At 39.1% G+C, this 24,948-nt stretch overlaps 1 protein-coding gene across 3 annotated transcripts in view; it reads right to left on the reverse strand.

Annotated features, from left to right (window-relative positions):
* The window catches only part of PPP2R5C (protein phosphatase 2 regulatory subunit B'gamma), an 80,322-nt gene extending 60,145 nt beyond the window's left edge, over nt 1-20,177 (reverse strand). For 2 of the 3 annotated variants that reach the window (XM_042799085.1, XM_042799084.1), the window contains exons 1-3: nt 20,048-20,177; nt 18,344-18,409; nt 5,830-5,989 (exon numbers count right to left, since the gene is read on the reverse strand). In XM_042799085.1, coding sequence (XP_042655019.1) covers nt 5,830-5,989; nt 18,344-18,409; nt 20,048-20,074 — 253 coding nt within the window. In that variant the 5' untranslated portion in view covers nt 20,075-20,177. Of the gene's footprint in view, nt 1-5,829; nt 5,990-18,343; nt 18,410-20,047 lie in introns of those variants that run through there. The other variant, XM_042799086.1, reaches the window with a different exon arrangement.
* Nucleotides 20,178-24,948: the final 4,771 nt, after the last annotated feature.

Below are 24,948 nucleotides of genomic sequence, written 5' to 3' on the forward strand. Positions count from 1 at the left end.
AATCTTCACTTTTTCCTCCTTCCTGATGGTTACAGCAGTTCTATCAATGAAAATTTGGCCCAATTGATTTTTTAATTATCAGAATCTTAAACTAGAATCGCCTCCTTGCAATCTTGATTCATCAGACTTTAATATTGTACAGATGATGAAAACAAGAGCTATCTCCTAGACAGCCATTTATGACTTAAAAACATTAGGAAAGCTTTAATAACGCTTGCCACCCTATCAGAGTCCTGTATCACAGGCAGACAAGTTGAGACACCACCCTGACATCCTCCTCTTGCACCGAACAGACTCAGAATTTAGCATAGCTCTAAAGTCTCTGCTTTTTTTAAAAAAAAAAAAAAACAAAACAAAACAAAAAAAAACCCAAACCATGCACTCTGCGTGAAATGTGCTCAGAAAAACAGCACCCTTATGATTTATCATGTCAATTTTTTGTACTTTTTTAAAATAAATAGATATGACTGATAGTACCTTTAATGTTGAAATCACATTAAGTCAGAAGCAGACATCTCAGCCAGAAGGTCAAAACCAGGGCTGATCAACATGCACGGCAAGATCTTCAACAACAAAATACCAGAATCTGTTTAATCCTATCACATTCTACATCAACAACACAGTATCCCATAACCTATACTTCTTAGCACTAAAAGTTAGTATGTATGTCCGCATCTGTCAGTGTACCACATTTCTTCCTAATTCAATATATACCTTTGTAAGAATAACATATCCACATTTTCAAGATCAAAAATCTAACTTGAAGAGGTAAACAGCAATTCTGTAAATAAATTAGTAACTGTATTTGAAAATAAAAGCTGAATTGCAATTATCGTCTTTAAGATTACATAAAACAATGTTCACTTTTGTCTAAAAAACCCAAACCCACAAATAAAACCATTACACTGGCATCACAGGAGTCCTCTATCAGGCTATGAAAGGATTCTATACAGCTTTAAAAAACATATACAGAATGCCGTGGTTTAACCCCAGCTGGGTTTAACTCTATCCTAGCCAAAAATCAGCACACAGAAATGCTACAAAGAAGCTTATTTTTGATTCATGCCCAAATTTACATATGCACAACTAACACATGTTCATTGGGAAATTTTGCAACACTTCAGAATATTAAGGAGCACCTACTTTTTACATTTTTTCAAGTTTGTTGTTCTAGGACTGACAGAGAATATTATCTTTAACCTGCAAGTCATATTCATTAAAATTTACATTTGTGATATAATTGTATTTGATGGTGTATAAAAGCTTTTATCCCAGTCTGGGCATCTTAATAATGTATTTAAGAATTCTCATTGAAACATTGTTATGTACTGTAGGGATTCATACCACATCCTTAAAAATCTCACCACTTTGTACAACAGTTATCTCTAAATGCTTCACTTTTACAGTTTACTGAAATCAGCACATCCTTGCAAAATAACATGTACAAATACAAGTACGCTCACCTGTTTGTACTGTTAAAAATCCCTTGTAGCATATAAATTAAATGTACATAATGGGCAAGGGAGCATCTCAAATATGTAATTAGTAAGACTCTACCATGGGGGGGGGGGGGAAGCCTGTCAACCTGTAATGGAAGTATTACTAAAATGATGAATTCTTATGGATATAAATTCTCATTTTTATAAACATGTACATTTTTTAACCATTAAATTTAAATTTTGCTTTTCTGTATTAATTGTCTTGAATAGAAGTGAAACACATTAACATTTAGGTTAACATCTCAGTTATGAAATGCTACACTGTTTTATTTTCTTGTCCCGTTTTGATCTTGGTCAATTACTCCGCAAGTCCATCACAGCAGCAACCTCAGTCCTGCAGACGCCAACACTCACCCACTACTCTCATATGGCAAGCGACAACTATATTCTCAGTAAAATCTGAGAGGAAAAGAAGGAAATTTAGTTTTTAATTAAAACAAAGTTACAAAAAACATTCCAGGGATGATTCAGAAAACATTATTTGTGATTTTCTAATGCTTTAGATAGTAAACTAAGCTTACAGATTTTACAAGTGTATGTGTGGTAAAGGTTTCTTAATATGTATACAAAAGAAAAAAAAAATAGCTAGATCTGGAAGTAAATGCAATAACCTCATGAAAAAAAGAAGAAATATATCCTTCCTTTTCCTCAGCATTAAACCCAGGCCTTTTTTTTAGAGACTTGATTTGCATGATGGTCTTTGAATACTAACTCCATGAGAGCTGAAGTAAAAATGTGTGATTGCAGCCATCAAGACCACAATCAACAAGCATGCAATTCATAACATATCATGACACTCTCAAAAGTCTCCTCTCAAAACTGAACGAACACAGCTGGATGAGTAGCACATACATAGCACATATTTGAGCTCTGGAGCTTGTTCCAGTATATAATATATTTGGCTGTCAGTACCTCATAAGAGGTAACCTAGAAGCAAGAACTAAAGTGAAGATGATCCATCAGCACCACCAGAAACAAATGCCAGCACACAACCTAAATCACAGACACTGTGGAATTATTTGCTAATTAACCATGAAAAATATACCCATAATGTAACAACAAATGTAAGCTTCTTGCAAAAAGTTTAAGTGGGCAATTGCAAAGAACACAAACTACTTCAGTGTGTCAATGGTCAGACACATAGAAACTCAGATATGGTACTCTTAATATTTTTAGTAAGTATTCATACCAAACACACTGTTTATCTCATACAGAACACATTCTTTAATTCGTAAACAATTTCAATATATCTTCAGTTACAAACTGTTTTCTTAAGAAGAAATTAAGAAACTGGTAAGTTTCTGAAGGTTGAAACACCCTTTGCCATTTGTATTTGATATAACCAAAGCATTAACCTGGAAGTTTTCAAATCATAATATAAACAAAACATACCTTTCAGGCAAGTAAGTAATTTTTTTCCCCAATAAACAACTGAAAACAAGTATCAGTTCTGTAACTGAACCTGTAGGACAAGTGCTAGCTAACAAGTAGAACCAGATAAGCAGAAATTAACACGTTTGTTGGCACAGAATTTTTCTTTTTTTGGTGAAAATAGGTAAGATCTTTTCAAGACATCTGACAGTTCTGAGGGCACTTCTCCAGAGATACTTATGGGTTATCTGTGGGCAGACAAGCTACCTATTCTGCCCGTACTAAATCAGGTTGCATTGCACTGCACTGCAGAGAGCTTTGCCAGCTTGCGGCTTTACTAATACACAAACCTCAATGCTCCACAAACCATTTGCATCAGACACTTCTCTCTCCTATGTTCATCTCTATTCTTAGAGCCTCTCAACTCAATTTATTTCATTTTCTTTTGCATTATCTGACCTATCCTGCTTCTCCATTTCCTGAATAAACTGAGGGTGTACAATGTCAGTCATAAGCTGCTCCATTGAATATAAATCACACCACACTAATACCAGTCAACAGGGCAAATGGGCTGGTATTTCTGGAAGCCTATCATCAGCACTTTTGTGCAACGCCCAAGAAAGAGTTCACAGCATGCTTGAAGACCAAAAACTATTTCCTAAGTAAGAAACCCTGATGAAAACCTACTTTGGCAGCTCCTCCTTTCCCTTTCCACTATTTCAGGTGATCCACTGACCTCAACTCCAGCCGTCTGGCACAGACGAAAGGTGGTTATCTCAGCAATACCGCAGGCCACTTAAAGCTTACCAGTTACAAGCTCTGCAGATCTAATACAGACCTTAAAGTAAGCAAAGACAACCCCATTCCACATGCTGTGCTTAAAATACAATGTAATGTAAATTACACCACCATCACACAGTAGTCAACCCAACATTTATGAGGAAAATGCACATCTCTGGGTCTATTACAGATAGAAGAAAGATCTCCTAGGTACTGCTGCCATAGAAATACAGCCACACGTTACAAGTAACTGGAGTTTGAAAGCTGGTTAAACACAGCTAACCTGAAGGAACACTATGTTCTTCCGAGCGCTTCACAGTCAAACACGCCTTAATCATCTCGGGCCTAAATTACAGCCTGTCAGTCCACTTCAACTCCTGTCCAGACACAGACATTAAACACCACACTTAAAGCTGTCCAAAAGAGAAAGTTTCCCAGCTTCACTTGACCCACTGAATGCACACCAAGTCACATCTCTACGTACACGACAGGAGAACAGGGTGACAGGCCAACAGCGTTCTCAGCAACCTTCACAGGTGGGAGTTAAGTCATGAGTAAGCCCGTGCAGTAAGCAGCAACTATAGACACCTGCTGTGATCCATGAGACTGGACACAGCTTTATTAGTAAAGGTAGTAATTACTACCCATCACTAGATCAGCAATTGCACCAGTGTTTCATAGCAAAGTTTGACCCCTGACAGCCTGGGGACACACATACAACATCACATATCCGAAGATAAGCTCAAGATCTTTTCTTTCGTTTCACTTCAGAGTGGGGGAAGTGATTACTGACTGAAATGCAAATATAATACATATGCACAACAATAGTTTACTATGTCTTCACATCTAGGTATGTTGTGTCAAAAATGCTAGAATACTCCTAGAAAATACCTTTACATAGTTTTTAAGACTTTTTTTTTTTTACTTTCTCCTACTATGAACCTACTATGTCAGCTTAAAAGATAGGACATATTATTCAATCTATGGTTCTAAGTAGTCTTAGATAAATTTAATAAAAGACGTGAATTTCACTAATTAAACAGCAGTCAAATCTTGAAAAATTAAGCAGCATCTTCTATGCAGACCGCTATATTAACACAATGGACAATATTTCATATTCTTTTTGTAAAGACAGTATCTGTATGAAGGAAAGAATGTTGCAGTCTAATTTAGTCTGTATAAAAACAGTATAATTCAGAGGGGCTGAGAAGCCTAGTGTCTTATTTTCAAGAAACACTAATGCATTATATCAAGAAAACAATGACTAGAAAAAAAAAGTCTTATCCCTTGACATTTTCACATTGCCTACACCATTACTGTTCAACATTTCAGCAATCTATTAGGCTTTCACTGCCAACTTTGAACACTGGAAAGCAGTATGCATCACACTTCAAAACAACTTGCCTTTTTTTTTTTTTTTTTTTCAAATAAACCTCCAGAGCAAATCAGTTGCTCAGAGAAAATCAGTACATCTGACCACACCCAGAAAATTATACCCTAACTCTACTACAAACTACCATAAGCTTACTATGCAAACATATATCTACACAACAGACAGTAGCTAAAAAAGATGACAAAAGCTGTGTTAGTAAGAGAAGATACTTCAATTATCATCAGCTTTTAATCATAGATGACAGGAAATAGAATTCTAAAATAACACAAAGCCTTGAAATTGACAAAGGAAAAATTCATATTCACTAAAAAGACAACACTCCGCTTGGCCATGCTCAGTAAAACCAGATCAATACGTAGCAACAGACCAGGTCTTCTCACAATGCCAAGAGATATTATAGTACAAAGTAGGGTTTGAGCATGCTGCACTGAGGACAGATGACTAGTATTTTGCAGAGCGCCCAAATAGTTGGCTTTTATGTGAGATAAGTGAATATACTTTCACATACACATTTCTGGGTCGAAGAAACTTTGATATTTCCTATACTGATTGGCAAGAAGGCAACACACTGGAAGTCCTCACATAAGGACTGATAGGAAAAAAAAAAAAACAAACCAAAACACAACAACCCAGTGTGCTTGAGCCTGCAAGTATGTGTGAGTTTGCACATGTGTATACTTGATCTATAATGTACACTGTCCAGATATAAGAAGTATGACAGTTGAGATGCTTCTCAGTCTCATGCTCAAGATCCCCCACAAGTCACTCTACTTTAGAAAGACATACCTTTTAAAGCTGGCAGTTTTTGAAGCTCCCTGTTATTGCTAACATTAAACCTTGAAGAACTCTGTCGCTTTTCCTTCTTCAGTACTGTCTGGGGTGCTGGTACTTTGATTTTAGATAGTTGTGCTGGGGGAGGAGTGCTGTTTGATTTTTTGTTTGATGCCTGTTTAAAAAGAAATGAAAGCAGTTAATTGCAGCTGAACTTAGAGAGAAAATCTTCTAAAAAAGGATTTTTGCTACATAAATAAATGAAGCAAAATAAGCTTTTAATCAAATTGCCCTATTCACTGTCCTCTGAATGTATAGATATCCATTCTTCTGTTCCATCTTTTCAGTGCTCATTTCTGTACCATAGCCCTCATACAGATGGAAATAGATCACCTTGTTACATGCACTAGCCCATTTATTTGAAGTTCTCAGTCAATTGAAAAGAAATTTTCAAATAGCGTAGTTCCTCAGCTACTCTCACCTTTTCCCTGAGAAGTCCAGGTCTCCAAGGTATTTGGCTGTCTAACTTCAGCTTCAAAGGGATCGCAGGACATTGCCTATTTACAGTAGGCAAGCCTTTCACTGCCCATTTGTACTGCGCCTCGCTGCTAGAGTCCTAAGCTTGACTAGGGCATTCAGGCTCTGATAAAAAGTTAAAGGAGCAATTGTTATTGTGTAGCTTCAGCAGCTTCTAAAACATACATGAAGATTTGTAGCAGTTTACTGCCTAATCAGGGCAAGTTGCTTTTACTGTAATAATCCTTATCAGTTTATCACTGTACCTCTGTAGGAAGTTGAACATAAAACCAGAAAAATGGTTGCCCCCTATAGGTTTCCAGTTTGCTGTTATTTCCCAGACTATACCTGACAGTGCTCTCTCAAGCTGAATAAAATGCATCATTAACAAAAGCCTGTCAAAACTTGTGATGCTGCCTTTCTCATTCCTTTCTTGAAGTAGGAAAAGCAGGTTTAAAGTAGGGAAGAGTTAACTTCTTAAACATTAATGATTTCATTACATTCTTTACAGGAATGATAAAACATCTACGAGTGACCTACACTAAAAATATAAAAACATCTGAGGAGGAAATCTTACTGCAAGCATTGTAATTAATTTTACAGGACCTTAATTTGCCATAGAAACCTTTCAAATTTGCAAACTATTTTACACTGAAGCACACATCTCTGAAAATATACCTTGGCACTTTTGTCTCACAGGAAAGACCATAATCTGAAAAAGAGAAAGTGCCCACATGATAAGAAACAGGAAAAAAAAATCAGATGGGACTGGGATTAAGGATGGAAATCAAGTTGTAATGCTGCTACTTTGGCAGTTTGAATGGATTTAATTAGAGTTTTGTTAAATATAGCAGATATGAAAGCAGTGTTTCAATTCCTGCATGTAATAACAATAGTGGCATTTTCACAGGGATACGGCTAAAACAACAGAAACCACTTCTCTTCATGTTCTAAAAAAGGATTTCCAGAATAGCTTTTTCATCAACAAGTTCCATATGGTCTGGGAGTGTACACATTCAGCATATATGGAAATGTTACCATACATAAATTTATCTACCTTTAGAGTCTCTAAGACAGTAATTTTATTCAAATTTTGTTCTAGTAGTGTAACTGAGGCAGAAATGTATATTCTTCAATAGATTAACAATTGTTACATTATACACACAGTACGTGATATATTGAAGGTATGACCGAAACCAACATTTAGTTTGCATTAAACACAAAAGATGACCATCCTGTGAATTTATTATAATAGCAAAAACCCTTACAGCCTTACAGAATAAAGGGAGACAATACACCGAATACTAGAAGTTTCAAGTTACCAAAAAAACTCTAGAACTTGTTTCAGAAAAAATGACATACATTGGCAAGTTAAAAGCATTTACGTACAAGTAATACCTGTTACATTGCATTTTTCAGACTATTTAACTTTTTAATCTCAAACACTAAATGCTTAAATATATTTTTTGCTGAAATACAAGGGATCAGCAAGGTAAGTTCTATGCATTAATTCAAGTTTACAAAAAACATTCCAAATAAAAACATGAATAGACTAAGCAGAAAGACAGCACTAAAAATTAGGAAGCAATGACTTACCATATATTAAACAATAAAAGCTAATTAAGATGCATTATAAACACTATTACTGCACAGGATTCTGCATTTTCAATATTGTGCTTGAGCCTAATGGTGTTTTTTGAACTGGCTATCTGCCACTGCCACCTGTTTTTTGTTCATTACTTGGAACAGGAAAAGCCGCTTTCCTGTTTCCTCTATTCCCAAACAAATTCTCAACTTCAAATTAACAAGCGCTCACATGTGCCTGCACACACGCGCACAGTATGGTATCCTAAGGTAACACACACCTCAGGTAACCAAGTATTCTAAATTGCAGATAAATAAATTCTAAAATTAGCCAGAAGTGTTTAAGAGGATGGGTAACATTCCTAATTAGAAATGTTGAAAGAAAGCATTTTTTGTTGCTATGGAAACTTCTCATCTAGCAGCAATGACTTCAGTGTAATTCTAGCCCTGAATCACTGGCCAATTTATCCAACAGATTTCCTCCTCCTTTCTACCATCAACCATCATCATCCCTGATTTTTAGTCATGCTCCAGTCATTCACGCAGCACGTACCAGAAAGCTGTCAAAACAGTTTCCAGTTCATTATTACTTGAGTATTACACTCCACAGCTTTACCCAATGACCTCTGCAAATGGCAATATGGTGCTACCACAAGAGAACTGGCCTCCAGAGCTTGCAGACAACCAGCCCTTGGATAGAAGGGTGCCCAGAGAAAGTGAGTTAAGTCAACCAAAGCCACACAGCTCAGAGATTTTGACCACCCCTCTAAAACAAGAGCAAAATCAGGCTAACAAGGCTATGTCTTCATTTGCTAAAGATTTCAAGGTAACATAGCTAACTTTAAGAAGGTACCATCCTCATCAGTTCAGATCTAAGAGCCAAGCTCAGCTTCCTCCTCCTAGTAACAGAACAAACTACTTCAGAAACCACAGTTCCTGAGAGTAACTGATGGACATTCTGCTGCATCATTGAACAATTCAAATTATTCAACACCAGCACAGTCAAAATACAGATATATTTATATCAATTCTCTTCCTGTGACTAGAATGGGAAATATCTATTCTTACCCTTGTTCTGTCAAATAGCTCCCTCCTAACCAAATGTTTACATACTCAGACATATTCAATTTCAAAAGTGCTGATAACCCCCCCAAAATGTGTACACATTACTCTGGAAAATGTCAGATTGAGAATGTGTTTCTTCAGATCATAATTAAAACATAACCCTCAGGTTTTCTGATTAATTTAGTTTTCAAAAGCTAGAGCTTTACATACTTTTATGAACATTAAGAATCAGAAACTGTGTGATTCCAACTTTTAACTTTTCCTTTTAACAATTAAAAAAAGAGAGTTCCTCAGTGCCATTGAATTAAGCTTAGAATTAATAAAAGAGTGTGAAGGGGAGGGAGAAGAGAAGGAGGTTTCTTGCCGGTCATGATAGTTCAAGATAGATAGTCCTTGCATCCCTTCTTCCCTTGAGTCCTCCTGCATCAAGCAGGATGTGGTCCTTTCCCTGTCTTAACAGCAGTGTTTTGAGCAAAGTTGGATCCTTCATCCCCCTGACTCATACACAGGCAAGTATAGATCAGAGCACAACACTAAGTTCGTGACCAGGGAAACAAAGATATGAGTAGGCCAAGCACATTTACAGTTACAGCCAATTTTTCTTTTAAAATTAAACTAATAGTCATCAAACAGCCCACATGGCAACTTACAATTTTGGCCAGCCATCTAAGGTGTAACCGAGAGAATACTGGGATCTGAAAGGAGGGTCCACCCTGCACCCCATGTATGTCAACAAGTCTTTCAGAAGACCCTTTTCCTCCCTTTCTGACAGTCCCTCAAAAAGGTGGTATTCATGCTACTTTGACCAAACATGGGCAATCAGTAGACCTCTGTCTGACCTTTCATTTTAAAGCACACTCACTAATAACTGAATTGGACCAAAGCACACAGTCTTCTGCTCCACAAAATCAAGAGCCTAGCCAAGCCAAGCCTAGAGTGGGGCCAACTCTGTAATGACACAGAAAGCTTTCATACTGCTTTCTCAGATAAAATCCTTACCCTGCTCTGACCAGTTTAAGATGACAATAAAAATCACCTGAATGCAGTTGTCATTCAAGATTTAAAAAACTGGATGGCTTACTAGTGACAAAAATCAGATTATCTCTTAAGCACAAGGCAAGAGAGATTCTCTCCAATCGAAAAAAAACATGGTGCTAGGCAGCACCCTGTATGGTGTTTCTTGACACAGATCAGTCTAATACTAATGTTCAAATTTCTTCCCTCTAGTGAGTATCACCACCGAATTCAAGTTTGCATCAGTGTGTACACCATCCCAGGATGGCAGCAGCCAGACACATACCAGCAAGAACCTTCATGAAAACTCTGGTCTACAAAATCTAGACAGGTGAACCTTGTACCAATTAACACAATTAAGACTCCCTGTGAAACACAAGTACACAGAGCGAAAAGCTTTTTATGAGAACGATTATTCTGAATCTGAGAACAGAGGGAGAATGCTTATATTAATGCAGAATTAATCCCATCCTTCTTTTCCTTTTGGTATAGTAAGTAGCCTCCATGGACTTATTTTTCATTAAGATAAATAGAGGTCTGATCTATAGCACCCAGAAGAGCTTATTTCTTGCCAAGGCAGCCTCAGAAAGGGCTATGAAAGCATTCTGGGTTATATCTAAAATACACTTACAATGAAACTGAAATACGATTTACTGAAACTGAACAAAGAACATGAGAAAACATGAAAGGGACATTTACAACTTAATTTTCAAAACTGTATGAGGGCCCAGTATGTAATCAAAATAATTTGACTACAAGCTTGAGGCCTAATACATAATCAATGTAATTAGGCTGAGAAGTTGAACTTGAACTTAATTTAGTTTCTTGAGATGAAAACTGAAATCAAAGATCAAGGAGTCAAAATGGGTGGAGAGCAGTTAAGAGCCTTCCATGAAGTTTTTTTCGCCTCTGCAGTAACTTCAAAGTACTGTGAAAATCCCTGAACACTCCAGGAATCTTGAACTCTGCCACAGAGCTCTCTCCTTTGCAGAGCTTCATTTACTGTTTTGGAGGTGAGAACAGGGATGGATCCTATCTGGCATACAGCCAAGTAACCATCAACCTGGTAAACATATCTACAACATACCTGCAGGAGGTAGGCTGGTGGGGTTAGATTAGCACTTGGGACCAAGGCAAGTTGCTCAAGACAGCACACTACCAGGAGATCAGTATTTAACACAGCACTGAAATCAGCTGACACCACCACCAGTTCAACATGCCTTCCAACAGGACATCAGAATAAACTCTTGTTATTATGGTATTAAATATACGGCCTGACAGAGCTATCGGTCAGTCTACAGTAATTGTAGTTGATGCAAGTAGTGCCCAGTCACTGACAAGGAGTTTGTTATGGAGGAACTAGCTACAATCTTTAACATCAGTATTTTTAAGCTAGAGAAACTCAGTGCAAACTTTACAAAGCTTGATATGGATTCTTAATCATCGGGACACATAAAAAGGGGCATTGATCCACAAACAACCAAGTTAAAAACAGAGGGGAAACAACATGTTTGCTGGGTACCATTCTGGATGGCAAACAGTTCTGAGGTTCTCGCTTTGTTAAAGATTCTTGCTACTATGCCATTACTGTTCACTAGTTTCATTGCCACAAGATTGTTTGGATAGACAACTTATAGAGGAGCCTCTGGAAATGCAGCTTATGGTGCTGAAGGCTTTGACTGGTTTCACACAGAATGCAATTTAGATTTCTACTCGTTTTCCTCAACAGAATAATTTGCCAGAATGATACCTGGATTGGCCTGGTAGAAAGATCTTCACATGTGCCTTTCTAGCAAGTATGTTTATTATTATTAAAGATTGTCTCAGTGGTTGAGATATGCTGAGACTACCACTGGACTGTCCAGTGTAACTTATGTTTTTATCTGGTAAGATAGCATGAGCTGCATCCGAAAGCTTTGAGGATCCATGTTATTATAAACAAAAAGATTACATTTCCAACAGGGTGGTGATGGCAAAGTTTATATATTTTAGCACTAATCAGCACTCACTGATTTACATTGTAGTACTTGATTAGCAACTGTGATTTTGCATTTACGTATAGCAATGCTACTGCTGGCTATTCTTGATGTCTAACTATGGAGTTCCATTAGTGTTTTGTCAGAGACAACATGGAGTTTGTTGAATTGTATCAGTGACTGGGAAGTTGCCTACAGACAGTGAAGGTCATCTGGTCCTCTTCACCACGGAGAGGTGCCCACAGCAAGTTTTAGTCACAGACCATTTCAGAAGACTGATCTACAACTTGCTGAACCTCTTCCGCCTTTCTTGCTAGTGTTTAGTTTTTCATGACACAAAGCATTGCTTGCATTTCCTGTTAGCTGCTTACACACAGAGCTCAAACTTCATCTTCTGAAGAATTCTATCATCACAGCTTTGTGCAACACATCAAACCAATCCTGACAATTGACAAAGAAGTCTCAGCTTAGTGTACTGCATCCTTGACATTCTTGCACTGTAATTTTACATTCATAGTTAAATATCAGTAGCATAAGGCTTGGTTTCCATTTGTTCCTTGTGAACTTAAAATTAACTAGTTTACTCCAGGAATAAACTGACATTTGATTCCTTTCAGTCAGAGATCAGATCTGCAGCCTGAGGTTGTAAAGTATTGGCAAAAATGATAGGGTGCCCAGGCTCAGACTATCATGAGCAGATTCACGATGTTTTGCATTTGCTAAACCACCCCCATCAGCGAGCACCTGGTACTTCACAAACACAGGCAGCAAAGCAACATTTGTTTCTTAATGCATCTTCTATAAGGAAACTTCAAAGAAACAAATGCCCCCAGAAAAGTAAAATTTGTTACCTGCAACCATCAGTTAGCTAATTAAATATGATTAAAACCAGATAATGTCCTAAGTATTTCAAAACATTATATAAATAGAGATGAAGAATCTGAATAAATGATGGCCTGGCTTAAATTATTTAGTTCTTGATTTTAATTTGTAATTTCTCTTTGATCAGCCTTAACCACCCTTTTACTTTCAAAAAAGCCCAACAAAACTACCTGTGTGCTTCTTTTTATATATATACACACACACACATATATACACACACATATATGCACACATACATATGTAAGGCTCCCACACCTGACAGAACATACACACAGAGTCATCTCATTTGCTTTACGCTCCAACTCTTACACTCTACTGTAAATTTTAATTATATAAAGCTACTGATGAGCTAAGGCTACTGTATATGTGGCTTTACTCATGATGTCAGTATTCCTGTGCTCCCGGACCCATTCATAATAGTTTCTCACTTCACATACCCATACTGAAATCTTTTTTGCTTTGCCTCCCGCCCACCAATTTGGTATTTGTATTAGACGCTATATAAGAGTTATTATCCATGACAAGGTTCCCAGGCGTTTTAGTAGTATATTAATAACAACCTCAACCACTTCTAAAGAACTATTACACCAAATCATTTAATCTTTGGCTCTCATCATGCTTTTATTTTACGTGTCACTAGAAAAATTTACTTTTCAGTACTTCAGACAGATAAACTGAACAGTGATGAAGAAGCATATCAAATTATAGTTACTAGAAATGCGTAGCAAATTATAATATTTGACAGTCATCTTTTGAGTAGTATATTCAGGAATGGGTCAGGATTTTTCCTATGATTTTTTTTTTTTTAAATTGGCCCCCAAAGCCAGTGGTGGGGGAGTGCACAGGAGGAAACACACAAACAAAAAAAACAAGGTCTACCATCTCACTTGTAGAATTACAAATTTACTCTGGTTTCAAATGAAATTGCAGGAAAACCCCCAAGATTTAATGTTTGTAAAGTCTATGAATATATGGGTAGATTCAACAGCCACCTGTTTTTTCTTAATATTTGTATTCTCTAGGGGCTAACTAAATTAATAATTCTGTATTACACATGCATTAATGAACACTTGAGTCCTCTCAAAATTTAAGGAGTGGTAGGCTGTAAGTCTTGTGAAAAAACTTAAGAAAAACTATTTGAAATAAAAGACGAAAAGGGTGTTTTCAGTTTACAAACTGCTGATACCCATTTCTGTGGGCCACTTTGCTCCGTTTGATTATAACAGCCTTTGCCTTCATTCCTGTGTTTCAGGAAGGTTTCAGAGAGTTTAAAAGCATGATCAGGAACAAGTACTGAAGCAAACCACAAACCAAAGACCTCACACGTCATGCGTTACACAAGTAGTTGTCAGCCTTGTGTAAGAACTAAAAGGGCATAGGGTCCTGTTTTCAGAAGCATCTCCTTTTAGGTAACAAAATACTTGTATACAGCAGTGTTTGGTGCACTTCTTTAATCAGCTCCATTAGTTTTAAAAGCATGGTATTAAAGCTACTTATGAAGGACTGTTAAGGTAACCTCTTATCACTGTTCAGCATTAAGATATATTTGCTTTGGATGCAGAAGGAAATTCCAATTCCCCAAAACAAAAGACGTCAATAAAAACTGGAAATACGAATTACAGAAGTTAAAAACAAACAAAAAAAGTTGCACAGCTGCTTTAAGAGTGACACATAGTACATCTTTTTAGTCAGCAAATAGCGCTCCATTTAATACTAAAAGGGTGTATACACTTGCTAAACTCTTAAGTATTTTTCAACGATTATATCAACCCATTAAAAAAAAGTCTCTCTAGGAAAAAATCAGAACTGAAAGCCATGAACAAAAATTAGTTTGCTAATTAATTTTTTTAAAAAGAAACTGGCACACCAGTTTAAAAGACAAACAAAAAGACCCAAAGCCCACAGACTTTATTTATATAACTGATACAAGAGAAAAATCCATGCTGATTTTATATCAGTTTTTGTTTAAAGTCCTGTTTTGCTAACATTAGAAGTAAAACCCCAAACCAACAGCCCTAGAAAGCTTCAGAAAACAGGAGGTCTAACACTGTCCATTTATAGCACTTCTGTGATTCAAACTTGAAAGGACTAGTTATTCAAAATTTCAAATTTATTTCATACAAGCACCCCTCCTCTTCCAAATGAAAGACCACCAATTTCTAAATCAATTTTATCTACTGCATGAGACTGACTCACGAAAACACTGGCTATTCCGCCTGTCAGTCCAGCTGGAACACTCTACTAAAGAAACAGCCAGGTTTGTTATGTACTATATACACCAGACAAACATATCTTATTGATTTGATCTACTGAAAACTTGGGTGTTTGGGTATGCTTTATTACAGGTTATCAGCCATTCCTGATCTAAGTGGCTATATAACTGGCATCAAACTGACAGTATGGTAGGGACTGCTACCAAAACCCTTAAAACACTGTTTTATGTTCTACATAAATACATAACTTCAGGCATTAATTAAAAGAGATAAATCTGGTCTATGCTAAGTATATCTCTGTAAAAGGCATCTGCTTCTATAAAAAACAACAAATACAGAAGAATTTTATACCTCAAAGATGCTGAACTCAATGCATCCAAAAATGCTATACCACTGAGTGAAGAGATTGTCCATCTAACAATAATAGGGAAAAAAGTATATGTTTAAAGATGACAGTATAAAAAAGTCTATTAAATCACCAACAATAGGAAAACAATTTTACACGACACCTCGGCTAAGCAATCTTTTAAGTCATGTACTGGCTTAAAGAAAAGCATACCAGGATGGAAGACCATATACCTACTCTGTTTCTGAATCTCTATTCTCTAATATCAGCTACTGACCACACAGCAAACAAGAGGCAGCCCATGTTGCTTCACACGTAGCATGGCTCTTTTGGTATCACATCAAGTAACCAAGGCACAGGTAATGCAAGAAGAATCACCTTTTGTTCATTCTCCTAAACATCTGCTTGGTGGGAATGCTGGAGACAGGAAAATAGGCAAAACAGACCTTGCTTTCAAACACAACTACAAGGGGATTCTTTGAGCTTTAAACGAACAGGCATTTACTTCAGCAGGTCACCTGTGTGCTGCAGCTACTATTTAGTACTTCTGTACATGCTTATAGGCTACTGCTGTAATTTTCAGACCGAGACAAGCATTAGCTTAAGTAATTTTCACCTTTCAGCATGGGCATCCTGACCTGGCATACCAGGAAGCATTTCAATCCCTTTTCAAACTTGCTGTACAGTTTCACTCAACTGAAATCTTGTTTCCCTGACTGCAAGACAGGAAAAACACTTGTTCACTTTCGTAAATATTAGGATCTGTTGTACCTTTTTATCTATAGAAGTCCAAAGCATCATGAATTTAGTTAAGTGGTATGAAAGTGTCTATAAATAAAGTATTTGTGGGCTGCTGCTGCTTGTGTTGTCCCTGTTCCTTGAATAGCAGGCAGCTTTGAGTCTTTACAGTCTGCCATTTGCATTAAATTCATTTGCATTAAATGCATATGTATTAAATGCATTTTGAGAAAAAAAAATTTAAATGAACCAGCACATTTCCAAATCTACTCATAGTCTAGAAGAAGATTTTTAAAAAGCCATGTTAAAACATATGTACAAGGAAACACGAAGATAACCTTCTTTAAAGAAAAAGTTTATAAAAATGTATTAACAGTGTGTTTCAGGATATTTCTATATTTACTGATCTTCACTATGCTAACAAATAGCCACCCTTTCTGCTCCTATAAGCACCAGCTAACATACTTCATGATTACAGCCAGTCACATTAGAATGCAAAGTCTACATTACTATTTGTGTGCAATTACTCTATTAATTAAATTAATGAGTCAAGCACTGATGTGTTCAAAATTGTATGGAGACTAAATAATGCCCACTGGGAATGGCAATGATACTGTACGTGCCAGTCACATTCCCAGTCCCTTTCCCATTCTGCCCCTACTCAAATATGATTAAGTATCATAGATAACATAAGTAAACTGTACTTTTCCTTAGGAATTTTACCTGGGAGGACAACTGAAAAAGAAAAATGCATGAACACTACAACACATTCTCCTACTGAGATTCATCTCTCTCACATTTTAAGTTAAAAAAAAAAAAAGCTAGACCTGAAAACACAGAAAGAAATTACAGACAAAACTGCACACACATTTTCAGTTAACATTTAAAGCTCTCCACTGATTAACTATGGGAACTTTAAACTATCCTGAAGTTCCAAGAAGGAATAAGAAAATTAGTTTTGGTCTCAGCAGCTTGTCATTCAGAAGCTTGAGAAAATAAGCAGTCAACAAACGTACAGCAAAGATGTTCATAATGATGAGCTGCACAGGAACTAAAACTATAGCCAGGAAGTAATACTCTTTTTAACATCACAACAATATACTGTAAAGTCAGAACATAGCACAGTAAAGTATATATATCTACACAGATACATTTCTTATTTCATTCTATGAACTTCCCTAGTAGCTAAGAACCCTCCACCAAAACTCTATCCCTCTAAAATACTTTTACAAGTAGTTTACAAGTTTTAATGATCTTATTAATTTATGACAGTAGCATGCAGCTTTCTGAACAACAAACGAGAACTCATTGAAGTGCATCAGAAATAGTATACTAAATATTCCCACCCACCTACACCCAACAGTCATTTCAGGGAGGTAAAAAAGGTAAAGCTGGATGAATATTTTGTTCTCAAACAAAGAGGCTGAAATACATAAGCTTTTCAGTGTAGCATTTTACATTCAGGGTGGTATGAACATTTTAAATGAAATTTCAGAATGTACCTAAACAGCAGATTTTCAAATGAAGCAAATCTATTAATTCTGAGTTTCTGGATTAATGCGGGGGAGTGAATAATGACTTAATTGACCCCCTTCAAGTCACTGCACCTTGCTGGTGGGCAACCAGAGAGCAATGCAAAAGGAAAAAAAAAGAATGAAAAACATCAGCATCAACAACAGATTAATCAGGCAAAAATTGAATACTTCATTGTATACCTATAAAAAGAAATTACACAACAAAACAACTGGCAGCCTTCAATTAAGCCTAAGGTCTCCGGACAATATAACAGGCTACTGACACTTAACTGACATACCAATATCAACAGTTTGAGAGAAAAGAGCTCTGGGAATTACAGAGAATGATTAAAAATGCATTGAGCAACTAGAAAACAAGACCAAAACCTCATGATAAGACTAAAAAATAAGATAATATGTATGCCTCATGAGCAAAAATTAAATAAATGAATATTTAAGACCATAGCAAGCAAGCACTTATTTACTCTAAATAAAATTAACTTCCTCAAAAGTATCTTAAGTCTTAAAAAACGTTTTTGTCAAATACAAGGGCAGTGGTTCAACAACCACTTTCCCTCAAAGCCAGGTCTCATGTCAAAATTACAACTACCTAGAAAAAATTAAAACACTCTTCAGAAGTCATTTTCCCAGGAAAAAACTACATATTTTAGTAATATTTACCTCATGTTCTTGGTTATCTTGTCCATCTTTGCCACTTTTCCCACTCTTGACTGATTTTGCAGGTTCCTGAAAAAAAAGTTTGCAGTCTCAGTTACTTTGAAAAGGAATTCTAGAAAGATTTTCAAGACAAGAAATAAGTTTATTTTAGACACTCAAAAAATAATACTGTTTTATTGGAACATCTTAATACTGACCTATCAGTCTCTACAAAGGTGCTTTAAACATTTTTAATCTGCTGAAAGGTTCTGGAATTTTATTTGTGCCCCAAAATTCACCCATAAAGTACATAAAGATGAGCTTTCATATAGGTAAGCAGGCAGGAACAAAGAATGTAAGTGATTTGAACCATGTCTAAGAACTTACCCTTTCTGTCTTTGGTTATTAGTTTCAGGAATATTTAGCTTAGCTCTGAAACTAGCGTCAGCGCAGTACACATTTTACACTTAATTATTTTGTCTGTTCTAGGAGCTAGAAAGTCTAGTATTAGAAATAGGCCCACAGCTCAAATGTCTCCCTCCCAGAATTGTACTTAACATGCATCTTTCACTGACAGCATATTTTTGAGATTTGTTAGTCTCAGAAAAGCAAAGAAAAGTTTTAATGCATTTAATATACAAGGTGGCAAGGATATTGTGAAAAAGTTAAAACAAATAAACACCCACAAACCACAACACCTGAGCTCCCTACACATAATTTAAAAATGACATTAAAAAACTAAAAGACAAGCAGAAGTCAACCAAACAGAAAAGGTCTACGGGGATAGCAGCTGGATAAGGCAGACCGTATACTTCACTGTTTCTGACTTCCACTCGTAGAGCTAATTGCTTATCACATAAAATAAAGTGCAATACAGTTAACTTTCTGTTGGATTTGTAACTTTTCTGTGCCCATTATTTGTGCAAGCCCCTTTCGTGGCTGCCAGAGGAATAACTCCCGGGAGCGCCAGCGAAAGCCAAGACAAAACGGGACCACAGCTAGATCCCCTCCCACCGCCAGGAAAAGGGGGAGAAAAGATCCCGAGTGCCGATTAGTGCTACTTGTGGGGGTCCCCACAAGCACGACTTCAACTGCAGCCAGAGCCAGGCAGCGGGGAAACTTCGCGGGACAGGGACCGGGCAAGCGGGGGTGGGGACGGATTCCCCCCCCGCCCGGTCCTGCCGTGCCGCCAGGAAAAAAGCCCCTTCCTCCCCCCCGCAACGCACCCGGGCCGGCCCCGCAGAAAGAGACACCCCCTCCCAGCTCACCCTTCCGCCAGGCACGGCCGAGGACACGTTTCCCATCCCCTCCCTCCAGCACTCCCCCGCACGACAAAACCACGGCCATCCCTCCACCCACTCCCCTCCCTCTGGCTGCCCCCAACCCCGCACTCCCGCTACCGCGGGGGGAACCCCCGAGACGATACCCCCCCCACCCCCCCCCCCGCGTCCCCCGGACTAGGCCCGACCAGGAGCTGCCCCTCCCCAACACCCGGCTCCCGCGGGAAGGAAGGGGGCTGGCACGCGGCGGGAAGGGGAGGGGGCTGCCCTTCGCCCGACTCTCCCTACAGACGGGAAGCGCCCCGCCATCCCCGGTGCCGAGCTCCGCTGGCCGCTGCCGCCCGCCCCCCCCGCCGCGCTCTGCCCCAGGCCCCTCCTCCCCGCGGGGCCTGCGCCCCACTGCCTCCCGGCGGGGCCCGAGCACCCCCGCGACTTTCCCCCGACTCACTTTTTCCTTCTTGTTTTTATTCGGCATGGCCGCCCCACGCGCGCCGCGGTCGAAGAGGCGCAAGCCCCGGCGGCCCCGCTCCGCGCTGCGCCCGCCCCGCGCTGCCGCTGCCCCCGGCCTCGGCGGCGGCCTCGGCGCTCCCCCCGCCCCCTTCCTCCTCCGCCCCCCGCCCGCGGCGGAGCGGGCCGCTGCCTCCCCATTGGCTGCCCTCGTCACGTGAGCGCGGCTCCCTGCGCGTCACCCGTGGGGCGGGGCGGGGCTGGTGGCGACTTCCCACCCTCCCCCCCGCCCCCCCCCCGCAGCCTGTCGCGATCCCGAGTGGCGGCGGCCGGCGCCGGGCCCGGGGCTCTCCCCGCTCCGCCCGGGCCGTGAGGCGGGTCCCGCAGCTCCAGCCACGCCTTAGGTTGAGCTGTTCCGCCCCCGCGCCCCAATCCCACCGCCTGCTCTGAGGGGCGGGGTGAGGCGCCCTCAGCGCCCCGCGCCTCCGGCGGGACCCCGCTCCGTGGGACGTGACGGGTCCCTATAGCCCCGCCCCCACCCCCCCTCCCGGACCCCGAGTTACCCACCGGAGCCCGCTCGCGGGTGGGGGCTATGGGCTCCGCCGCTGTGGGGGCGGGAAAGGTGGGCCCGCCGTGTGGTGCCCGGGAGCCTGCGGCCGGAGAGCGGCGAATGTTGGAGGAGTCAAAAAACACAGGGCATGTCGGAAGCGTGCTGGCCCTCTCCTACAAATCGAGGGCGCTCACCAACAGTTTCAGGACTACAATATATGCTTGCAGCGTATGGATAAGGAAAAGTTGAGCTTGGCATGGTTGCAGCCTGACTTTATAACAATATCCCTTGTTTGTTTTTAAACGTCTGGGTGCGGATGTCTTCGTTTTCATGATGCCCACCTGTACCAAAGATTTTTTTTTTTTTTTTTTCAAACAAATCGCTCTTTAATCTCTCAAAAACAAAATGCGAAAATCAGAGCAGTCGTCTTAGACAAAAGAAGAAAGGTTCATATACTTCATCTGGAAAATTTACAAACTGTGTTTCTCATATGGTCAGATTAAACTCCAAGATTACTGTTAGCTGAGTAAAAAGCACAGGGAATATTAGTACTCATAACGATGCCCAGACATTAAGCATTTACAATTGAGGTTGGACATGCTTATTAAATTCTAACTGTGCTGTGCTACTAAAGGATAGAAAAATTACAGCCTAATAAATACCACCATAAAAGTGAAATTGATCTCTTTCCTTACCCAGCCTGTGAGTATCAAAGCTAGAGTGAGCAAGCATCCGTGCTCTCATTTTTAGGAACTGGGATTTCTCATAACCACTTGTGTCTGATGTGATGATATCTAACATCAGCTTGCATCCATTATATTTGAACACTTTGCTTTTGCTGTGGTGAAAGGACCAAGAAATTTTCCATTTTCCAGACACTGCCAAGAGGTCTACTGACCTATGGAGGGCTGTTTCCTCTTGTTTCAGTCCCCTTCCTTTCCTGCTTCTTAAGTGCTAGAAAAAAAACTATGTCTGCCTCTTATCCTTTCCCTAATCTTCTCTGGTTTGAGGATTCAGAAATGAGATGCAGTTGACACTATTATGCTTCTGTTAAGAGCCAGTCATAAATTAATTACTACTAATAAATGAGACTTCTGACCAACAGAACAACATGGATTTTGAACATGCCAAGAGACAGTAAGTGAAAGAAATCTACCTCCATCTGTAGTTTGGAGTTTGATCAGTGTATAAAAAGGTTTGTACAGCTGAGGATAAACTCGAGAGCTTCCAGTTCTTTGTTCTATTTCAGTTTTGTAGAAGCTTAAACTACTCTTAATTCCTAGCTGATGTGTTCCTATCTCCCTTCTCTGCACTGATGCTGATACTGTTCAGCTCCTTAAAGCAGTTCATAGAATTGGTCAGGTGGAAGAGTCTCCCCCCTAAATGATGTGTTGTCTGTTTTTTGTTTTTCTTTGTTTTGTTTTGTTTTGGTTTTTTCCTTGAACTGGCACACCACCACTTGCTTCTGTAAACACTAGCACTGGCCGAAGGAAGAGGGTGGAAATATGTGGCAGGGGTGGGATGTGACCTCAAGAGCCTAGATTTAGATCAGTTTAAGCAGCTTAATGAGTTTCTCATTGGCTCTTGGCCTCCTTTGTGCTTGCTAGTGCTTACAGTTTTTCCAAATAATGGAAAAACTCTGTCAGTATCATTGTTACACAAGTACTTCTGAATAGCAGCAGTGAAAATTGTCTGTCCTTATTTTGCTGTTAGTTAGGAAACCTTGAATCAATATGTCAGGCTGAATACAGGTTCAAAAGATGGCACTGACTCAGTTAACATTTAGGAGGTTTTCTTTGTGACCACAGATGTAGAAACTCTTGTGAAAACTTGACTCCCCCTCACCTCACTTGCTGGGGAAAGAGTCTTATTCACCAGTAACAGAAAGCAATTGTGTTTTTCAAGGCCTGCTGTATTATACGAAAAAATCTGTGGGTGGAGGTGGTTTACAAGAAAAATGGTTCCATCTGTATGCTCTAGTGTCTTCATAAAATATGAGAATGAAACAAGTGACTTACATTTTCATGCGGCGCTAAAAAGAAATCTTATTTTTTACTACAGTGGTACGTCACTGTAGCCCTAATTATTCTGCTACAGAGTAGGATTAACTATGTAAATAAGGTGATGTAATATGAGTGTGAATATGACTGTATTAGTATTTGCATTAACTTCTGAATGTGTTTCATGCAAACTAGATGTTTTCAAAAACCAGAACATATTCAGACTGATTAGGATATCTCTGTAATTAAAATAGCAAAAACTAATGCACGTAGCAGAGCTACCAATTTGCATTTTCTTCGTGTATTGATTAAATTGTCTAAACTTGGAAAAGTTAAATCACCAAACAATTTCAAGTCTTGTGTAAAACACCTGGATAATATTTAATAGCTTGAAACTCAGCCAAGTGTCCAGCATGCCAATGAAAGGGGAATATTTACACAGTTAGTCCTTTCCAACTGTATTGGATATTCTTCTGTTTAATTATTTGTTTTGCTGTTTTAATCCTTTACAGCAGTTGAGCAGTCATACTTGAGTGTGAATTTATTGAAGAGATCATTGTCACTGTGACAGGGATAACATCTTCCATCCCCACTTTGTATGATTTTACTGCTTTCCACGCACTCTCTCTAGTTTAATTGGGTGGTATGCCAGCTCAACTTGCTAAAATGGCAGAAAACTAACTGAGCTGAAAGACAGGAGACAATGAGACCTTTTGCTAGAAAGCTGTTAATTTGGCTCAAGTGAAACTATGCAACTGTGCTTGTGGACAAGGTTTGAGAGGCCAGTGAATTGTCATCATTATACATAATTGTTAAACATTGGCAGGCTGTTACTCAAAACACTTCTCTATTGACTGTAGCAGATCTTTTCTGTTTTCTGGCACTCTGTGTCAGATGTAAAAAGAGAACTGAAAACTGAAGCACCACTGGCAGTAAAGAGGCTGGAGTAAATGAGTTGAAATTTAAACAATTTTTCCATGCTTGTGCAGGACAAACTACTAGTTAAGGTACCTTTCCTGTCAGGAGTAGTGAAGCTGCCAGATTATGTCTGAAGGAACTAATTGAGAGAATAAAGTACTTAATCAGCAACCTGCAACAGATTCTGCTGCTATGCAGCACAGCATCAAAAGCTGTAAAGCCAGTTTATTCAACTTCACAAAAAAGGCTTAAACATCTTTCAGAAACCTTCTCCATTAGAATGGATTTATTCTGCCTACCCTGAACTACATTAAATAATTATTGGGCTGTTCTCAGTATAAATGGTAAGGGTTTAATTCTCCTAATTTCTTTTAATATCCATTAGTGTTGGATACCCTGCTGTCACAATCTGCTGTGTTGCAAAGGTTGCAGAATAATGTATTCAAGAAAAGTCAGACTCTTTTGAGGTAATGAGTAACAGGTCAAATTTTAGAACTTCATGCATGTAAACAACATGATATTTCAGCCCTGTGTGTGACCACAGTTACAAATGGCATCACTTAACACAGAACCAACAGTGCATATTCATAACCATAATTAATCGTATGTACATGTGGTAGTGTCAGTATAGATACATTCTAGCTGTAATATTACTCCATATTTATGTAAAATTTGGACTGGTAAGAAATGAAAAAAATGCTCATGTATGATTAATTATACTATCTAAATCTCAGACTTAAGACTTTTCAGTGACTATGTGGAAGTATTGCATTGAAATACAGATTTGTGTAAGTTTTGTCCTTAAAGCTTTTATTTCTCTTTCTTGCCTCATAATTTAAAAAAAAATTGGTAAGATTTCATTTTGAATGTAGTAAATAACATTATCAGTTATTTAGGCAATTATAGCACTGTAGAAAATGTCTGCCAGGAGGTTTTTCACTTTTGTTAAAAAATCAGGACTTTCTTTCCTTTAGGTAGGCAGTGAAAGCTCATGTTAAGCCCCCTCTTCAGTAAGCTCCCAGAAGGTTATTGGCAAAACCAGAAGTCATCTTGGTTATGGCTCTTCTGTCGGGGAGCAGCAAGAGTGGGGTTGCTCCATGAGAGAGAAGGAGCTGGGAGCAGAGCGTGGCTGCAGCAAAAGCAGGGCCTCTCTGCCCAGGGCGCCATCCCAGTGGGTCAGGAGGGCGATAGCCATCAGTCTGAGACAAGGCAAGGTAACAAGTCAGGGGCCCACCCAAGAACTCAGGAACAACAGGAGACAGGGCCAAGGACAAGAATGGAGCCAAGACTACCTGCAATGCAAGTCTAGGCTTACAGGAGACAAGCTCGAAGAGAGGACTGCTTATAACATAGGTCTAAGGTTCATCCAGGAGACTGGGGCCAGATACGAGACTACCTGTAATGTGTGCCTGAGGTCCATCTAGGAAGCTCAGT

Source organism: Tyto alba, unplaced genomic scaffold (assembly GCF_018691265.1).
Source record: "Tyto alba isolate M040663 unplaced genomic scaffold, T.alba_DEE_v4.0 Super-Scaffold_29, whole genome shotgun sequence".
In the NCBI taxonomy this organism is placed as follows: domain Eukaryota; kingdom Metazoa; phylum Chordata; class Aves; order Strigiformes; family Tytonidae; genus Tyto; species Tyto alba.